Raw genomic sequence first — 18,446 nt, forward strand, 5'->3', positions numbered from 1 at the left:
TCTTACAAGGACTATATTAAATGTTTATCTTTACATGTTATTCTTCTACAACTAAATCAACACAGGCCCTGAAATCCTAGGAATTCCATATAGCAGTTTAACACCAAGAGCCTCTGAGCCAACCACACTTGTAAGGAAAGGTTCTACTCTGCAAAGCCGCCTTCCTCAAAGCAGACCAGGCACCAGCAGCACGGAATCACTCGGGCACTTGCTAGAAACCCATCTCAGGCCCCGCCCAGACCTACAGTATCCCGGGTGCATTTAACAAGATGCCCAGCCTGCCAAAGTGTGGAAAACACTGCTCCGAACTGGGAGTCTGACATCTCACCAGTCTCTTCACGCCTAGGGATGGGGTAAGGGATAAAGCAGTATACAGCAGTGTAAGCCCAGGAGCCAGTCTGCTCTGCCATTCACCAGTGGGGGGCAAGCCCCTCAACTCAGGCCTCCGTTTCCTCAGCCATCAAACAAGGGTAGCACTTTCATTATTTGCACTTTGGGCCTGTGGTGAGAATTCAGTCAGGTTACATATATATGTATGTATGTATATGCGTGCATGTGTGTGTGTGTGTGTGTGTGTGTGTGTGTGTGAAGCACTTTAAGCCGGGTGACTGGCACATACTGAGCACTCAATAATTTTAACCCTTCAGAATCTCACAGTCAGTCAGCAGAGAGGCTGGGGTGAAAACTCAAATTCCTCATTTTTACAACACAGCAGAGGTCACAGTGGCTCCATTTTTAGTTGGATATATTGCTAGACCCACAAAACACTTTTTATTTGGTTACTCAAATTTTACATCCGGAAGAGTTCATATTCAACAAGAAGATTTCTGGTTTCTGGAGAATGAAAATGTCTACTAATGCTGGGCCTAACTTTCCTGTGGCAGGAACAGAGCCCCCTCCAAATGAGGTTGTTTTCCAGCTCATCCCAGACTCCTCTGCTCTCTATTGCCTGACATGCAAGAGAATCTTCCCACAGGCCTCAATGCTCTGCCCTGTAGCATCCCAGTTTGCTCCCTGCTGTCTAGCCCAGCCCAATTTCTCTCTCACTCAGGAAAGCTTTGTGAAGCAAAGAAAGTCCTCTCGACTCCATTCTCCTTACCACGTCTGCACGTCCCCGGTGTGGTGAAGCTAGAGCTGGGTGCCCGATGTGCCACAGGAGTGGATGGCACTGAGCTCGTGGCCTGCACGGCTATGTCTGTCCTTTCAGCTGCCACCGAGCTGGGCATGGGAGTCCTGGGTTTCTCTTGCTTTTGCTGCACAGCCAATTCCTGCCGCAAATCTGCATGAGGGAAAGAATTCAGATTAAGCCTTTGCACTGGGTGATGGGAATGGAGATGTGCAAGGGGAAGGGGTCAACAGTAGGCACTGATCAAGGAAAATTAGTATCAAGGTAAGAAACTTCAGCTAGAAAACCTGAATGACATGAAACCCACAGGATATTGCCTAGCAGGCTTATAAAACTAGATGATTTTTCTTTTGAGTAAAAACCAAAAGGTATAAAAAAAAAAATTAACCATGACAGTGATACACTAATGCTTTTATTGTTTCAAAAGAATGCCGATGTAGAATTCTAGGTGAAAAAATATGCTTCCTGCTCTAACCGGTTTGGCTCAGTGGATAGAGCGTCAGCCTGTGAACTGAAAGGTGCCAGGTTAGATTCTGGTCTAGGGCAGCGTTTTTCAACCGCTGTTCCGCGGCACACTAGTGTGCCGCGAGATGTTGCCTGGTGTGCCGTAGGTGCAGACAAGACAAGAATTTTATAATTTTTCACTATTTTGTTTACTTAATATTTCATAATAAAGTAATTATAAAATACTTTCTTTGTGTTTATTTGATTCCTATTCAAGAGAATTACTTTATATATAGTCAATATAGGCACAGAGTTAAATTTTTTAACATTTTCTAATGGTGGTGCGTCCTCGTGATTTTTTTCATGAAACAAGTGTGCCTTTGCCCAAAAAAGGTTGAAAAACACTGGTCTAGGGCATGTACCTTAGTTGCAGGCACATCCCCATTGGGAAGTGTGCAGGAGGCAGCTGACTGATGTTTCTAAGTCTCTATCCCTCTCCTTTCCTCTCTGTAGAAAATCAATAAAATAATTTTAAAAAATATATATGCTTCCCCAACCCATCCCCAAATGCCCCACCCTCATCCATCAACCATAACATGGAGATCTTTCCAATCCCTTTTCTCTGCATTTTCAAAAATACAATTCATACAGGGTGGGGCAAAGGTAGGTTTACTGTTGCTCATATGGAAAATAATACAATCCTATCTAATAAAGAGGGAATATGCTAATTGCCTGTCCCGCCCTCAAAGATGGCAGTGCCCACTGCCAATAAGGAGGGAATCTGCTAATTGACTGAAACACCCTTAAAGATGGCAATGACCACAGCTAAAGATGACTGTGCCCAGTCCCCTTGGCCCCCCAGCCGCACAGGACCGGCCCGAGGCACAGGCAAGCCTCAGATGGGGCCTGCCCAGCCACTCAGGGCCACCCGAGGCTCAGGTAACCAGCGCAGGCCAAGGCTTAAGCTGCCCGCAGTGGGGTGTTGCCTTCCCTATTGCCAGGTCACCTCCTGCCCAGACTGTGAGAGGGGACGGGCCAGGCTAAGGGACCCTTCTCTCCAGTGCATTAATTTTCATGCACCAGGCCTCTAATAATTAATAAATAGTAATATGAGAATAAACTGTTTTGCATACTTAGAACAGTAAACCTATTTTTGCCCCACCTGGTATGTATGTGTGTATCTATTAAGCATCTAATGTGATTTTTAGTTAGCATAAACTGAAACATACATCTACTGTCTATGACTTATCTTCTTCCTCCCTTCATTGGCCAGTCCTAACAATTGTCCTATAATTGCATTTATATCAATACCATTAATTTAAATATTGGTTAACATTGCACAAAATAAGTCTATGTAATTTATTTAACCACTTCCTTACATTTAGAAACAACTATTCTTAAACTTGATTTTTCTGCCGAAACCGGTTTGGCTCAATGGATAGAGCGTCGGCTTGGGGACTGAAAGGTCCCGGGTTCGATTCTGGTCAAGGGCATGTACCTTGGTTGCAGGCATATCCCCAGTAGGGGGTGTGCAAGAGGCAGCTGATCGATGACTCTCTGTCATCGATGTTTCTAACTCTCTCTCTCCCTTCCTCTCTGTAAAAAAATCAATAAAATATATATTTAAAAAAAAAAAAAACTTGGTTTTTCTTTTCTTCTTTTTTTAAAATATATTTTTATTGATTTCAGAGAGGCAGGGAGAGGGAGAGACATATAGAAACATCAATGATGAGGGAGTATCATTGATTGGCTACCACCTGCATGCCCAATATGAGGAATCGAGCCCACAACCTGGGCATGTGCCCTTGACTGGAATCAAACCCAGGACCTTCCAGTCTGCAGTCCAATGCTCTATCCACTGAGCCAAACCAGCTAGGGCTAAGCTTTTCTTTTTAATCCCCCTTCTACTGGCCACACATTCTAAACTAAATGTTATAAACAATTAACTGGAATTTAGTGTGGTCCCACACCCTTGGACCAGACAGCCTGTGTGCCGAGCAGGGCGCAGATTTCCAGCAAAGGTGACACCAGGCAGTGCTCTCAGGGAGAGAGGGGACAGTGCTGGTGAGGGCAGAGGGAACAAAGCCCAGGCCTCCTGACCTCTGGCTTCATCCTTCAGTCGCTGAACAGATTCTAGGAGATTCTCCTTCTCATCAAGCTCGCTCTCCAAGAAGGCGTTTCTCTCAATGGCTTGATTTAAGCGCTGCTCAAAGTCTTCCAGAGACATGATCGTGGCCCTGGGGAAGAGAAAAGCAAAGTTGAACGAGAGAGCCAATGGCGACATTCATCTGGTGCCTACACACTGGGAGACGAAAAGGATTAGATACATGAGGGCGTAAGTCCCAGAGCTGGTACTTCCTAGATACCCCAGACCTGAGCAAGCCAAGGTCTTCATCTTTGGGGACCTGGCTCTTTACCTGCAGAATGGGAATTGTCTTAGCTCATGAAGTGCACAAAACTGTACTGAGGATTAAATGAGATAACATCCATACAAAACTCAGCAGTGAGCCAAGGCCTCAGTAGGACCGATGGACGGCCAGCAGGTCCATCTTCTCTTGAAGATGATCACTGCACAGTACTCAGAATATCCAAATAAAATGCACTCACAATGTATTGTAATTATATGCATTTAAACAGATAAAAGAAACTATCTTTAATTTCTCAGGTACCACAAAACATTTAAAGTTCAAAATGCCCACCCCAGTGGTTGCTCTGACAACCACTTCTTGTGGACAGTGTAGACACATTCCAATGGAACGCTGTGTGACAGGCACTGAGAAGTGCTGGGTAAAGAAAGTTACCTTTTCTAAGGCAACTTGCTCAGTTTCCTCATATGCAAAGTGGGGACAGTGCCTCCACAGGGGTTTGGGGTAGGGACAAGTAGAGTAATACAGGAAGCGTGCAACAGATGTTTCACACATAGCGGAAGTGCTTAATAAATGTCAGCAATTTTTATTACTGACCCCATGTTTGTCTCCAGTAGACCTTTGACATTCTATTCACTATATCTCATGGTGATGAGAAGCATCTGTTAGGAGTGGACCCCAGGAGTTAACACCTGTCTCTCCCACAAAAGACTAGCTAAGTGTCCTTGGATAACCCCATGTCTCTGGGCCTTCAACAGCAAAGTGGGATTGACTCACTGATTTATTTAACATATCCTACTGTTTCCAGATTGAGTCATATTAGCACCTCCCCTCAAAGGTAAATAAGATAAAGTTAGCAAAAGGGCCTAAAGGGACAATATTTAGGAGTACAACTCTAGAATCAGTTAAAATGACGCTAAGGCAGACAACAAAAAAGATAAAATACACACAAGAATTTATGATGAAGATGGTATAATAATCACGGATGAAATATGGGTAGTTCAGTTCTAGATTTGAGGTCTATTGGATAGCCACCTGGAAAAAACTAATGTTGAATCTATATACCTCATACTGTACCCCCAATATAAATTCCACCTGGATCAGAAATTTAAACTCAGTGTTTGGTCAAAATCTACTATTGGCTCCTGGAATGCCAGAGAATTGAAAACCAACTTCAGAGATGTTTCTGGCATCTTTGAACCTGTGTGGGTTAATGATCATGGGACTGTACATAATCAGTGTTGGTAATACTGACTTATTAGCACAGCACCTAGATGTATTATTACTATGTGAGTATATACTTTCAACTAAAGGTAAGCATCCCAGTTGCAACCTGAGTGAAAATAACTTTTTGTGCCTTAGACATTGAAATTCTATATAAAAGCATATTTATTATTATAAGAGTAAAATGCTGCAATGCATACGGACGGTGAAAACAGTTAATCTCATGTAGAGTTACTGAGAATTTGAAATAGGAAAATACAGCTTTAGTAAATATGTGTATTAAAAGACACATCTGTTAGGTAACTGAGAACAAGTCCCTTTTTGGGCCAATAAATGCTTTTAACATTTACGAATTATTTCATTACCATCAGAATGGCCACTGCAAAAAACAAAACAAAAAAACACAAAAAATAAAGTGTTGGTGAGGATACCAAAAAATTGGGACTTTTGTTCACTGTTCATTAGAATGTAAGAGCAGTCATTATAGAAAATAGTATGGAGGTTCCTTAAAAAATAAAAAATAGAATGACTGCATGATTCAGCCATCATACTTCTGGGTATACATCCAAAAGAATTGAAAGCAGGCTCTCAAAAGAAATATTCATGTTCATACCAGCATTATTCACAACAGCCAGGAGTTAGAAGCAAATCAAGACAATACATTAAAAAAAAAGTGTGATAATATATGCAATGGAATATTATGCAGCCTTAAAAAGGGAAGAAATCCTGTCACATGCCACAATATAGATTGAACCTCAAGGACCAACACAGTCACAAAAGGTCAAATACATTCACGTGGAATATTTAAGGTGGTTAAAAATCATAGAAACAAAGTAGAAAGGTAATCACGAAGGGCTGGAGGGTAAAGGGGGCATTAATGTCGGTAGGTTTAGAGTTCCAATGCTGCAAGACGAGAAAGTTCTGGAGATCTGTTGCACAATAATGGTAATATAGTTCACACTTCTGGACTCTCTCTTTTTAAAAAACAGTTAAGATGGTAAATTTGATTTTATGGTCTCTTAACACAAAAATAAAAAAATTTAAAAGTCTATGTAATAACAACCCATAGAAGAGTAAAATGAGATTATATCAATTTTAATCTTTGAAGATCTTTCTGGTATACTAAGTACATCTGAAACTAATCTAATAGCGTATGTAATTAAAAATGAAAAATAGCCTGGCTGGTATGCTCAGTGGTTGAGCACTGACCTGGTCAGGGCACATGCCAGACTTGCAGGCCCAATCTCCAGTATGGGGCAATACAGGAGGCAGCTGATCAATGATTCCCTCTCATCACTGATGTCTCTCTCTCTCTCCCTCTCCCTTCCTCTCTCTGAAATGAATAAAAATATTTTTTTTAATGAAAAGAAAGAGAAAACAAAAATACAAGAAGAAAACAGAGGCTAATTGCTCTATAACCTTGGAATGCAAAAGGCCCTTCTAACTATGACTGACTAATAAATTTGATTACATAGAAATCAAATAATTTTTTATAGTAACATACAATAGATAAATCTGGAAGACAAAAGACAAACTCCAAATATTTTCAATTCATATCACAAACAAATATAGAAAGATCTCCTAGAAATTGATGAAAACAACAACAACCAACAACCAATTTAAAAACAGGCAAAGATAAACAGTTCACAGAAAAAGAAATGAAACTATTCTTAAAGAAAAGGAGCTCAAGGTCACTCACTTCAGAAACCCATCATGCTGGCAGAAATCCAAAGTTTGAAAACCTTCTGTTAGTAAAGCTATTTGAAAAATGGGGACTTAGATACTGTGGTATAACTATACAGAGAACTGGGCAATAACTATCAAAATCACATATGCAGGGGGTGGGGATCAGGAGCCAGGTGGAGCGGGTCAATGGGGACATTGTAATACTTTCAACAATAAAGACAAATTTTGCCGAAACCAGTTTGATTCAGTGGTAGAGAGTCAGTCTGCAGACTGAAAGGTCCCGGGTTTGATTCCGGTCAAGAGCATGTACCTTGGTTGCGGGCATATCCCTGGCAGCTGGTCGATGTATCTCTATCATCGACATTTCTAGTTCTCTCTCTCTCTCCCTTCCTCTCTGTAAAAAAATCAATAAAATATATTTTAAAAAATAAATAAATAAAATAAAGACAAAATTTTTAAAAATCACATATGCAGCCGAAAACGGTTTGGCTCAGTGGATAGAGCATTGGCCTGTGGACTGAAAGGTCCTACGTTCAATTCCGGTCAAGGGCATGTACCTTGGTTGCGGGCACATCCCAAGTGAGGGGTGTGCCAGAGGCAGCTGATTGGTGATTCTCTCCCATCGATATTTCTAACTCTCTATCCCTCTCCCTTCCTCTCTGTAAAAAAATCAATAAAATATATATATTTTTTAAAAAATCACATATGCATATATTTGACCCAGAAATTCACTTCTGGAACTTATTCTGCAGATATGTGCAAGGAATGCTACCACTGATTACAGCAATGCTTACCTATGCAGAAGAATGAAAATGAAGCAGATACCCATCCCAGGGGACTAGGTAAGTTATTATGTATTATACATACAATGCCAACCATACAATAGAGTATTATGTACCTGGGGGGGAAAAAAGAAGAAAGAATACACTGTGTACAAATACAGAAGATCTCCAGGTCTATGTTATGTGAAAAAGCAAGATGTACAACAATGTGTACAGAATGCTTTTGTGAAAAAAGAGGGGAATAACACAAATTTCTATTTGGTTGAATTTGCATTAAAAAAAAAAAACTACTCCTTTTTATGTTATGTTAGAATCACATGAATTTATAATCTGTGTTAGATTGCATTACTGGCTCCAATTCTTCTCCCTCCCGGCATCTATACCCTTGTTTACAGATTCACTTTCTGAATGAACATGTCATTGTTGATCCAAAACAAAAGAAAATGTGAAAGAACATTAAGCATTAAAATCTATTTTAAGGCTTGAATCATCTAATCTGTTCACCTTCAGTCATTAAAGTGAATTGATATATGCCAGATAGGAGTTTCCTTTAGTGCTCAATAAACCAAAAATGATCTTGATAATATGATTAATTAGTTAGGAATGCTTCATTTTTGCATATACTTCAAAGCATTTTCTTTTTATGTGTTTAATTAGTAGATAACAGAGAGACAATTAGGGTTTGCACAACCATGGCATAACATTTTAGGACTGGTACCCTCCCTGAAGTATAATTATGTTCTTTCACAACATGTCCTATGGAACTGCTATCAGATAGAATATTTTTTAAAAATATTTTTTATTAATTTCAGAGAGAAAGGGAGAGAGAGAAAAACATCAATGGTGAGAGAGAATCATTGATTGGCTGCCTCCTGCAAGCATCGAGCCCACAACCTGGGCACGTGCCCTTGAACAGAATTGAATGGTGGACACATCAGTCCGAAGCCCAACACTTTATCACTGAGTCAAACAAGGTAGGGCTGGAATTTTTTGTTGGATGAATCCTCATCCAAGCAATAAATAAATGAATGAATGAATGAATGAATAAATAAATAAATAAATACACACACACACACACACACACACACACACATACACACACACACACATATATGTATTCATGAACTCATATAATGGGCAAAGAGACCTGGACCAAAGCCATGCAGGACTAGCCATGAAGACTAATATGAATGATGTGTACTTGAACTAAAGATGTATCCTTCCTCTAGTTACTGAGAACCTCACTCCTCTGCTTAATTTACATGTTTATAATTAGAAAATCTGTGAGTGGATAAAAACACTGTGATGCACATCTAGACAATGGACTTATTATTAGTGCTGAAGAGAAATTAGCTATGAAAAGGCATGGAAGAACCTTAAATGCATGGTACTAAATGAAAGAAGCCAATACAAAAAGGCTACATCTTCTTTAATTTCAACCATATCACATTCTGGAAAAGTCAAAACTACGGAGACAGTAAGAAGATCAGTGGTTAAGAGGGGTTAGGAGGAAGGAGGGATGAACAAACAGCACAGTGGATTTTCAGGGCAGTGAGCCTACTCTGTACAATACCACAATGATGGACAGCCTATCTACACTAATAAAAGAAAAACATGCTAACTGACCATACCTTCGTGATGCCCACCAGCCAATCAGGAGTATGCAAATTAACCCAACAAAGATGGTGGGTTAATTTGCAAACACAGGCACCAAGCAGCCAGGGGGCAGGGCGAGATGCAGGCATTCTGTACCACCCAGCTGCTTGGGACCTCTGGGCAGTGTGGAAAGGCAGAAAGGTGATTCCAGGCCAGAGCAAAGGCAGTGCCAGCAGCCAGGGGAAGGAAGACCCATTCTTGCACAGATCTTTGTGCATCAGGCCTCTAGTCTTTTTTTTTTTTTTTTTAATATATTTTATTGATTTTGTACAGAGAGGAAGGGAGAGAGATAGAGAGACAGAAACATCGATGAGAGAGAGTCATCGATCAGCTGCCTCTTGCACACCCCCTACTGGGGATATGCCCGCAACCAAGGTACATGCCCTTGACCGGAATCAAACCCGGGACCCTTCAGTCCCCAAGCCAACGCTCTATCCATTGAGCCAAACCAGTCTTGGCAGGCCTCTAGTCTTATGTGATAAAGATGTTATATGCAAATTGACCATCACTCCAACACACAAGATGGCTGCCCCCATGTGGTCAAAGATGGCCGCCACAAGATTGCCAGCAGCGGAAGGCAGTTGTGGGTGATCAGGCCTACAGGGGAGGACAGTGGGGGGAACCAGGCCAACAGAGGAGAGCAGTTAGGGGTGACCAGGCTGGCAGGGGAGGGCAGTTGGGGAGGGGACCGGCCTGCAAGGGAGGGCAGTTGGGGGGACCAGGCCTGCAGGGGAGGGCAGTTGTGGGGGACCAGATCTCCAGGGGTAGACAGTTGGGGGTGAAGGGGGTATCAAGTCTGTAGGGGAGGGCAGTTGGGGGCGGCAGGCCTAAAAGGGAGAACAGTTGGGGGGAGACCCAGGACTGCAAGGGAGGGCAGTTGGGGATGACCAGGTCAGCAGGGGAGGACAGTTAGAGGCAAGTGGGCCAGCAGGGGAACAGTTAGGTGTCGATCAGGCTGGCAGGTAGAAGCGGTCAGGGACAATCAGGCAGGTGAGAGGTTGGGAGCCAGCAGTCCTGGATTGTGAGAGGGAACAGGCTGAGCTGAGGAACACACACACCCCCTCCCCCATGCACAAATTTCATGCACTGGGCTTCTAGTATGTCATAATACATCTGTCCAAACCCAGAGAATGTACACCAAGAGTGAACCCTAAGGTAGAGTATGGACTGTGGCTGATGATGTGCCAATGTAGGTTCACTGATTGTAACTAGTGTACAATTATGGTGGGGGATATCCATAGTTGGGAAGGTTGTACATGTATGAACAGGGGATATACAGAAACGCTCTATACTTTTCTCTCAATGCTGCCATATACCTAAAACTGCCACACACACACACACACACACACAAAAAAAAAAAAAAAAAAAAAAAAAAAAGTCCATTTAAAAGAATTTAAATTAAAAAAAAAAAAGGCAATTGAAAGATATTTTCAGATAAACCCAATCTAGGAGAATTCATCGTCAGCAGACGTGCACAATAAGAATCCTAAGAGAAGTTCTCCAAGCTGAAGGGAAATGATACCACAGGGAAACCCAGATACCCAGGAAGGAATAAACCAGAAATGGTAAGTATGGAGATAAACAAAGGCTATCTTTTTACTGTCTTTAATGTCTTTAAAATACACGTGGCTTTTTAAAGCAAAAATCCCAAGTGTGTTTGGAATCCTTAGCTTCTGTAAGTGTAGCAATAGCTAATACAATTGCAGCATAAAGTTTGAGGAAGGTAAATGAAATGATAAGGTGCGAGGTTGTTCCAGTTTACCTGAAGTGGTACATATTAACTAAGTAGATTGAAAAGTTCAGCATGTATATCTGAGCCCTAAAGAAACCACCAAAACATAATGCAAGAAACTGTGGGGACAATGCAAAGGGGTCCATGTGTTCATAGCATGTGGGTTACATGAACATATGCATTTGTCCAAACTGCTGGAACTGTGCACTTGAAATGCGTGCATGTAATTCTCATCTAAATTTTTTCTAAAGTGCTTTCTTACAAAAATAGCACCTGGCTCAGTGTAGTTATTCAATGTTAGTTACCACTGTTAGTGTCCTGTTAACAGCAGACTATCATTTTAAGAAATACTGTTCTTTGAACTAACTTCTTTCCTTTTTAAGGTCGGGCCTTATTTATTTAGCACAAGCTTGTCCTTCTGCCTGAAACATTCTCGCCTCCCACTCTTCCCCTGGAAAATGCCTATCCACCCTCCATTCCTCCCCTCCCCTTCACGGCACTTCCTCTGGGAAGGCTTGCCAGACATTATCTCACTGGAGGCCAAATTAAGATATCCTGTCACTTGCACCCGTGGCACCCTGGACTTACTACTGGAATTATTTGCCTATGACAGTGGTCGGCAAACTGCGGCTCGCAAACCACATGCGGCTCTTTGGCCCCTTGAGTGTGGCTCTTCCACAAAAATACCACATGTGGGCGCGCACATACAGTGCAAGTGAAACTGCATGGCCCATGCGCAGAAGTCGGTTTTCGGCTCTCAAAAGGAATTTCAAACGTTGTACTGTTGATATTTGGCTCTGTGACTAATGAGTTTGCCGACCACTGGCCTATGAGACTGTAAGATCGTAAGGAAGCTGGCTTGGTTTGACTCACTGCTGAACTCTCTCTGCTCAGCACAGTGCCTGGGTCTGGCGGCAAAAAGCAGAGACACAGGCTCCAAGACCTGTTTTCTTCCTGACGTACCGTTTCGCTCTCTCCAGGTCATCATTTGCTTGCTCCAGCTCTCGGATATATTTCTGCAGCTGATCCTTAATTGCCTTTGTCTGGGCTAGGTCATCCTCTAAGGCGGAGATCTGTCGGTAGCCTTCAGAATGCTGCGTCTCAAACTTCTCCTGAATGACAAAATCGACACGGAATGAATGATTGAAGACTTCTGATAAGCTCTGTTCATCTCCCCCTGCCCTGTCACCTCCTTAAAATTCTGAAGGCTAATCCTGGAATGCATGCGCTCCTCTAGTAGTAAGACATGTGTGTTTTAAATGTTTTTATTGATTTCAGAGAGAGGAAGGGACAGGGATAGAAACATTAATGATGAGAGAGAATCACTAACCAGCCAACTTCCTGCATGTGCCCCACCAGGGATGGAGCCCACAACCTGGGCAAGGCATATGCCCGGAGCGGAGATCAAACAGTGGCCTCCTGGTCCACAGGTTAACACGCAACCACTGAGCCACACCAGTAGAGCAGATACATGTTTTTAGCCACTGAGCATCCATTCCCCCAAATCTCCACAACCTGCCAGGACCTTGATTTTATGCTGGTGTTTATAGATTTCTTTAGGGGGCTTCTCTCTCCATTACTGCAGGATCTCCATGGGACTATCCTTGCATCTCACTCACTGAAGAAGCTTCAAACTTCCTCTCCCACAGCCAGGGACAAGCCTCACTGCAGTCCAAGGCCCTTTCCCCAGATGTGGACTGCTAAGCAAGTGACAGAAGAGGGCAGGAACAGGGGGCTGTCATGTTCTGAGCGCTTTCTGACTCCCAGACCCTGAGCATCTGGTACCTTCCCCCCTCCCAAACCTGATCCTTGCAAAATAGCACCTGGCTCAGTGTAGTTATTCGATTAATAACTACCATGAGTAGTTATAAATAGCTTCCGGGTATCAAGAAGCAATCAGCCCTAACTGGTTTGGCTCAGTGGATAGAGCGTCGGCCTGTGAACTGGGTTCTACTGCGGTCAAGGGCACATGCCGACGTTGTGGGCTCGATCCCCAGTAGGGGATATGCTGGAGGCAGCCATTTATGTTTCTCTCCCTCTCCCTCTCCCTTGCTCTCTGAAATCAATAAAAATATATTAAAAAAAAAAAAAAAAAAAAAAAAAAAAGAAAGAAAGAAGGAAGGAAGGAAGTAGCAGAAGCTGGTTTGGCTCAGTGGATAGAGTGTTGGCCTGAGGATTGAAGGTCCCGGGTTCGATTCCGGTCAAGGACATGTACCTTGGTTGCAGGCACATCCCCAGTAGGGGGGTGTGCAAGAGGCAGCTGATCGATGACTCTCTCATCCATGTTTCTAACTCTCTATCTCTCTCCCTTCCTCTCTGTGAAAAATCAATAAAATATATATATATTTTTAAAAAGTAATCATTTTGCTCAAGGTGTCCACAACCATAGAAAGCCACATAAACCTCCCCATGCCTATTCTGTGAGGACAATATGAATCCATGTCGCAGGACATCGCTGGATCACAAAGAGAACATCAGGGATCACGGTGACTTTGGTGGCATGCCCCACACAATAAGAGCAGGACATCGTGTACTCAGTTTGACAAATGTTCTGACTTGCGATGCAGGACACCTCCCCTGCAGCATGGGGGAGTTAGAAGAAACTTCTGGACCTGTGGGAGAAGGAAGGAAGGGAGGGAGGGAGGGAGGGAGGGAGGGAGGGAGGGAGGAAAGCAGAGGAGGGAGGGAGGAAAGGAACAAAGAGGGGGAGGGGGTTTGAAATGAAATATGAGAGGAAGCTTAGTGCTTTCCAAGGCAGGGAATAGCCCAGATCTCAATGACCTATTGTTGCCCAACTACAGAAGCTAACATTTATCATTTACTCTGTGGCCGCTCAGTAGGCCAATTACATTGCCTCATATATTGCCATTTCGGAGATGTGGGAACTGAGGCTCAGTTATAGAATCAGCCCAAAGTCAACTGGTAACAAATGATGGAGCCAAGATCCAACCTGGGCCACCTGGGCCCGTGCTCTTAAAACAACTATGCCAAACTGCCCTCACCATCTCAATCCTGGTGGTACAGGTGTTACTCTCCCCCTTCTTTCCCTCTTTCTCTCCCACTCTCCCTCCCTCTTCACCGAACAACCTCACTACCTTTCCTTCATCCACACACAAAAGAAAGTACTTCCCACAGGAAAGGCCCAAGGTCTACTTAGAAAATTCAAGAAACACACACACACATCACTAAAAACAGACAAACTCCTTTCTTTCCTTTACACGCACCAGAGTACACAAAGCTGTTGCTAGGATGACGTAATGGTGCCGAGGCCGGGAAGCGTGGAGAGCCACTGGGAAGGGGAACGCCCACAGAACAAGCAGATTCTTCTCAGGGTGAGGACGGGGAGGGCATTTCACAGGCTCAGCCTGCTGGGTCCCCTCTGATCCTCCGTTTCCTGGCCGTGAGCAGAGAAAAGTGTCTCCACTGAGGCAAGCCGGGGCAGACCAGACCCCGTGCACTGCAAATTCTCAGGCGTGGCCCTGATGGCCTCCCGCCCTTTGGGTGGGTGCACCTCTAGATAAAGCAAGAGGGTGCAGGATCCTCGATCATTGACCTAAATTCAAATTCAGGTTCTCAGGGGATGCGGTTAACGAGCTTCTCCGCCAGCACAGAGACTCGAAGGGAGTCCTTTGAACTCGTGGACATGAAAAACTATTGCTGAAACGTTGCGCTTTCATTTGGGGCTAATTATAATGAGCTGTCAGCTGAGGGAGGCATCAATAGATGCTCTGTGTGATCCTTTACAGGCTTTTTTATTCAACTCGTGATGAATAAGCCAGTTGTCAAGAAGTCTGATTCAGTTGACCACATTCCTCTTAGGTGACTAACATGGGCTGGTGACACTGTATTCCGAAGTATTTCTATTTCTTCCCCTGCTCTATCCTCCGAATCTCACGGACCCGTCGTGTGCTTGTAATGGTGGTCTGCAGGCACAAGGGCTCAGTTTTGAAGCTGTTAATTACTTAGTAATAACTTGGTATTTATTCAGCATCCATGGAGGGCCTCCTTCCCCCTCCAAAATATCAGCCATATCACTGATCCTCCTTCCATAGTTTTCCATCCCAAGAATCCCCTTCAGTTTAAGGACTATGTTTCCTTGGTGCAGGGATCAAATACTAATGCCTGCAGGGGCCAGGCTGTTAATAAAATGAGTGAAGTGGGCCAGGTGTAGGAATAAAGAAAGTGACACATTACTCAGTGTCGGAGGTGATGGTGGGGGCAGCAGTGGGGACTGGGGTGAACTGGAGAATGCTTGCTCTAAGCAACCACTACTCAGCTTTTGGCTGCTGTGAAAGAATGCAGGCCTGGTGTAGATAGACCTGCCAATGCTCAAAGGAAATCGGAATTCCAGGTTTTTATAGCCTCATAACTTTGAATGTTGATGGTAAAGATATAAATGTTACCATCAAAAGAATAAACTGGAAACAAACACTGAACTCGTTACTGTTAACATGCTCAAGTATTTAAAGGGAAGTGTATAGTATAAATGTTTGCAATTTATTTTGAAATGCATCAAAACATAAGACAGACTGATGGATGGATATGTAATGCAAAGTATGGCCAAGGTTACTGGTAGAGCTTGGGTGGTGGATATACAGGTGTTTACTGGAAAACTTTTTCAACCTGCTGTGTGCTTCAAAACCTTCATGGGTAAAATGTTGAATAAAAACCACTAAAGGCTAACAAGCAGCATCTATGGGCCAGACTGATCTCAAATGGCCACTTTGGGCTCTGTGGTCTATGTTATAAAAGCTTCAACTCGCTGCTCAGCTTCCAAGGTCTTTGGGGTCTTCCCTCTGTCCCTCCCCATCTCTCAAATCTCCACTTCATTTTGTTATTGTTGTTAATCCTCACCAAGGATGTTTTTTTTCCATTGATTTTTTTTTTTTAGAGAGAGTGGAAAGGAGAGGGGGAGAGAGAAAAATAGGGAAAAGGGAAAGGAGGGAAGAGGCAGGAAGAGAGGAAGGAGGAGAGAAACACGGATATGAGACACACTGATTGGTTGCCTTCCGAATGTGCCTCCACCAGTGCTGGGGATCGAACTTGCAATCCAGGCATGTACCCTTGACCAGAAATCTAACTCTTTAAACCCTTTGGTGCACAGGCCAGCACTCTAACCACTGAGCACAGGGACCCAATCCGTTTTTTGGTCTCACTTTTTCCCATGTACCAATAAAGCCAGGACTCCCAAGGTCCACTTGACACTAACTCTTGTATGTGTATGTGGCAGGTCCAGATTAACTTTTTTTTTTTAAAATATATTTTACTGATTTTTTACAGAGAGGAAGGGAGAGATAGAGAGAGCTAGAAAAGTCGATGAGAGAGAAACATCGACCAGCTGCCTCCTGCACACCCCCTACCGGGGATGTGCCCGCAACTCAGGTACATGCCCTTGTCCGGAATCGAACCTGGGACCTTTCAGTCCGCAGACCGACGCTCTATCCACTGAGCCAAACTGGTTTCGGCACCTTTTTTTTTTATTTTCATATTTATACATTTCTTTATTGATTTCAGAGAGGAAGGGAGAAGGAGAGATAGAAACATCAATGATGAGAGAGAACCATTGATTGGCTGACTCTTGCACGCCCCCAAATGGGGATCAAGCCCGCGCAACCCAGGCATGTGCCCCTGGCGGGAATCGAACCTGGGACCCTTCAGTCTGCAGGCCAACGCTCTATCCACTGAGCCAAGTCGGCTAGGGCCAGATGAATTCTTTATCAACCGTGGGCACCAAGTTACTGACCACACACACACCCCCAACTTCAAACACTACCTCAGTCCAACCCATGCAGATCTTTCTCTCTCAGGAGGGTTTCATGCTCATACCATGCACGGTAACTAAGCATCGTTTCCTTAAGTGCTTCCTGGTGTTAGGTTTGTCTTCCCCAAGAAGCTTCCAGAGGGCGAGTAGCCCGTCTCCCCCATCACACCTAACACTGCAGGACCTTGGCTCGTTCCCATAGCAGCTCATCAAAATTTACACGGGGAGCTTTAATTAAGAAAAAATACGTAAGAGATAAGCAGACATACCGGGGCCCCACCCAGACTTACTGAGAACAGGAATCTCAGGGCAGGAGTAGGTTCAGGCCTGTCTGCTGTTTACCAAGCTGGCCAGGTGATCTGCCTGGCAGTGAGGGCGGAGAACCAGTCTCCAGGGCACAGTGTTATCCTTAGTGATCATGTGCTTTATCCTTCAGAGCAGTGTTTCTCCAGACACTGAGCAAGGTCTGGAGATATTTTTGGCCGTCACACCTGGTGAAGGGGGTGCTACTGGCATCTAATGGGTGGAGACCAGATTCTGATAAACATCCTATAATGCAAAGCTTAGCCCTCACAACGGAGAATTATCTTGCTTCCAAGGTCAACAGTGCCCAGCTTTGGGAACCTGATCTAGATGGGCACTGTCCAAACAGAACGTTCTGTGATGATGGAAACATTGTACAACCCCTCTGTCCAATCATCAGACCCACTAGAGACATGTGCCTACTGAGCACTTGAAATGTAGCTAGTGTAACTGAGGGATTAAGTTTTCATTGATTTTATTTTAATTAATATAAATGTCAATAGCCACTTGTGCCTAGGAGCTACCATACTGGAAAGCACAGCCCTGGAACTTATAATACGACTAGAGGCCCAGTACATGAAATGCGTGCACAGATAGGTTCCTAGGCCTGGCGGGCAATCAGGACTGATTGGGGCCTTCCTTCAATCCGCACCACCCCCTGGTGGTAAGTGCACATCATAGCGAGCAATCGAACTCCTGGTCAAACTCCCATGGGGGCACTTTGCATATTAGCCGTACACACACACACACACACACACTAATTAAAGGCCCAGTGCACGAAATTCATGCAGGGGAAGGGGGGGGGTCAGCCCAACTTCCAAGGTCTTTGGGACCTTCCCTCTGTCCCTCCCCATTCTCAAATCTCCAATTCTGGCTAGCCTGGGTGAGGGGCTGATGGTTGTTTGCAGGCTGGCCACACCCCCCAGCAACCCAAGCTCCCAGCCTCTCCTATTTTTCTTTTCAGCACCTCCTTAAGCGGAGGCCAGAGCTGGCTGAAAGCAAGTATCTGGAATTTATTTATCTTCTATAATTGAAACTTTGTAGCCTTGAGCAGAGGAGGCCAGGGCTGGCCAGGCAGGCCAGAGCTTGGCTTCCTCCACCACAGAGGGCAACCCAAGCCTCCTGTTCACACCAGCTCTGTGGCCACTGCCATCTTTGTTGGGTTAATTTGCATACATGCTCCTGATTGATGGTGGGAGTAGCTGAGTGACAGTCAATTTGCATGTTTCTTTCATTAGTGTCGATAGATGATCAGCAAGTCTAGCAAACCTCAATACTCTAAAACTGTCTACTTATGAGATTATTATAGACAATCAAAGAATGGCCCTGGACATGTGTGTACTTGCTCCTCACAGAGCTCCTGGAA

General features: G+C 43.9%; 1 protein-coding gene across 13 annotated transcripts in view; it reads right to left on the reverse strand.

Annotated features, from left to right (window-relative positions):
* Window positions 1-18,446, reverse strand: part of NDE1 (nudE neurodevelopment protein 1) — a 32,939-nt gene that overhangs the window by 3,805 nt on the left and 10,688 nt on the right. For 11 of the 13 annotated variants that reach the window (XM_036411373.1, XM_045571279.1, XM_045571275.1 and 8 more), the window contains exons 4-6: window positions 11,980-12,128; window positions 3,671-3,807; window positions 1,100-1,279 (exon numbers count right to left, since the gene is read on the reverse strand). In XM_036411373.1, coding sequence (XP_036267266.1) covers window positions 1,100-1,279; window positions 3,671-3,807; window positions 11,980-12,128 — 466 coding nt within the window. The remainder of the gene's footprint in view (window positions 1-1,099; window positions 1,280-3,670; window positions 3,808-11,979; window positions 12,129-18,446) is intronic. The other 2 variants (XM_045571276.1, XM_045571271.1) reach the window with 1 other exon arrangement.

Source organism: Pipistrellus kuhlii, unplaced genomic scaffold (genome assembly GCF_014108245.1).
Source record: "Pipistrellus kuhlii isolate mPipKuh1 unplaced genomic scaffold, mPipKuh1.p scaffold_m20_p_4, whole genome shotgun sequence".
NCBI classification, from domain to species: domain Eukaryota; kingdom Metazoa; phylum Chordata; class Mammalia; order Chiroptera; family Vespertilionidae; genus Pipistrellus; species Pipistrellus kuhlii.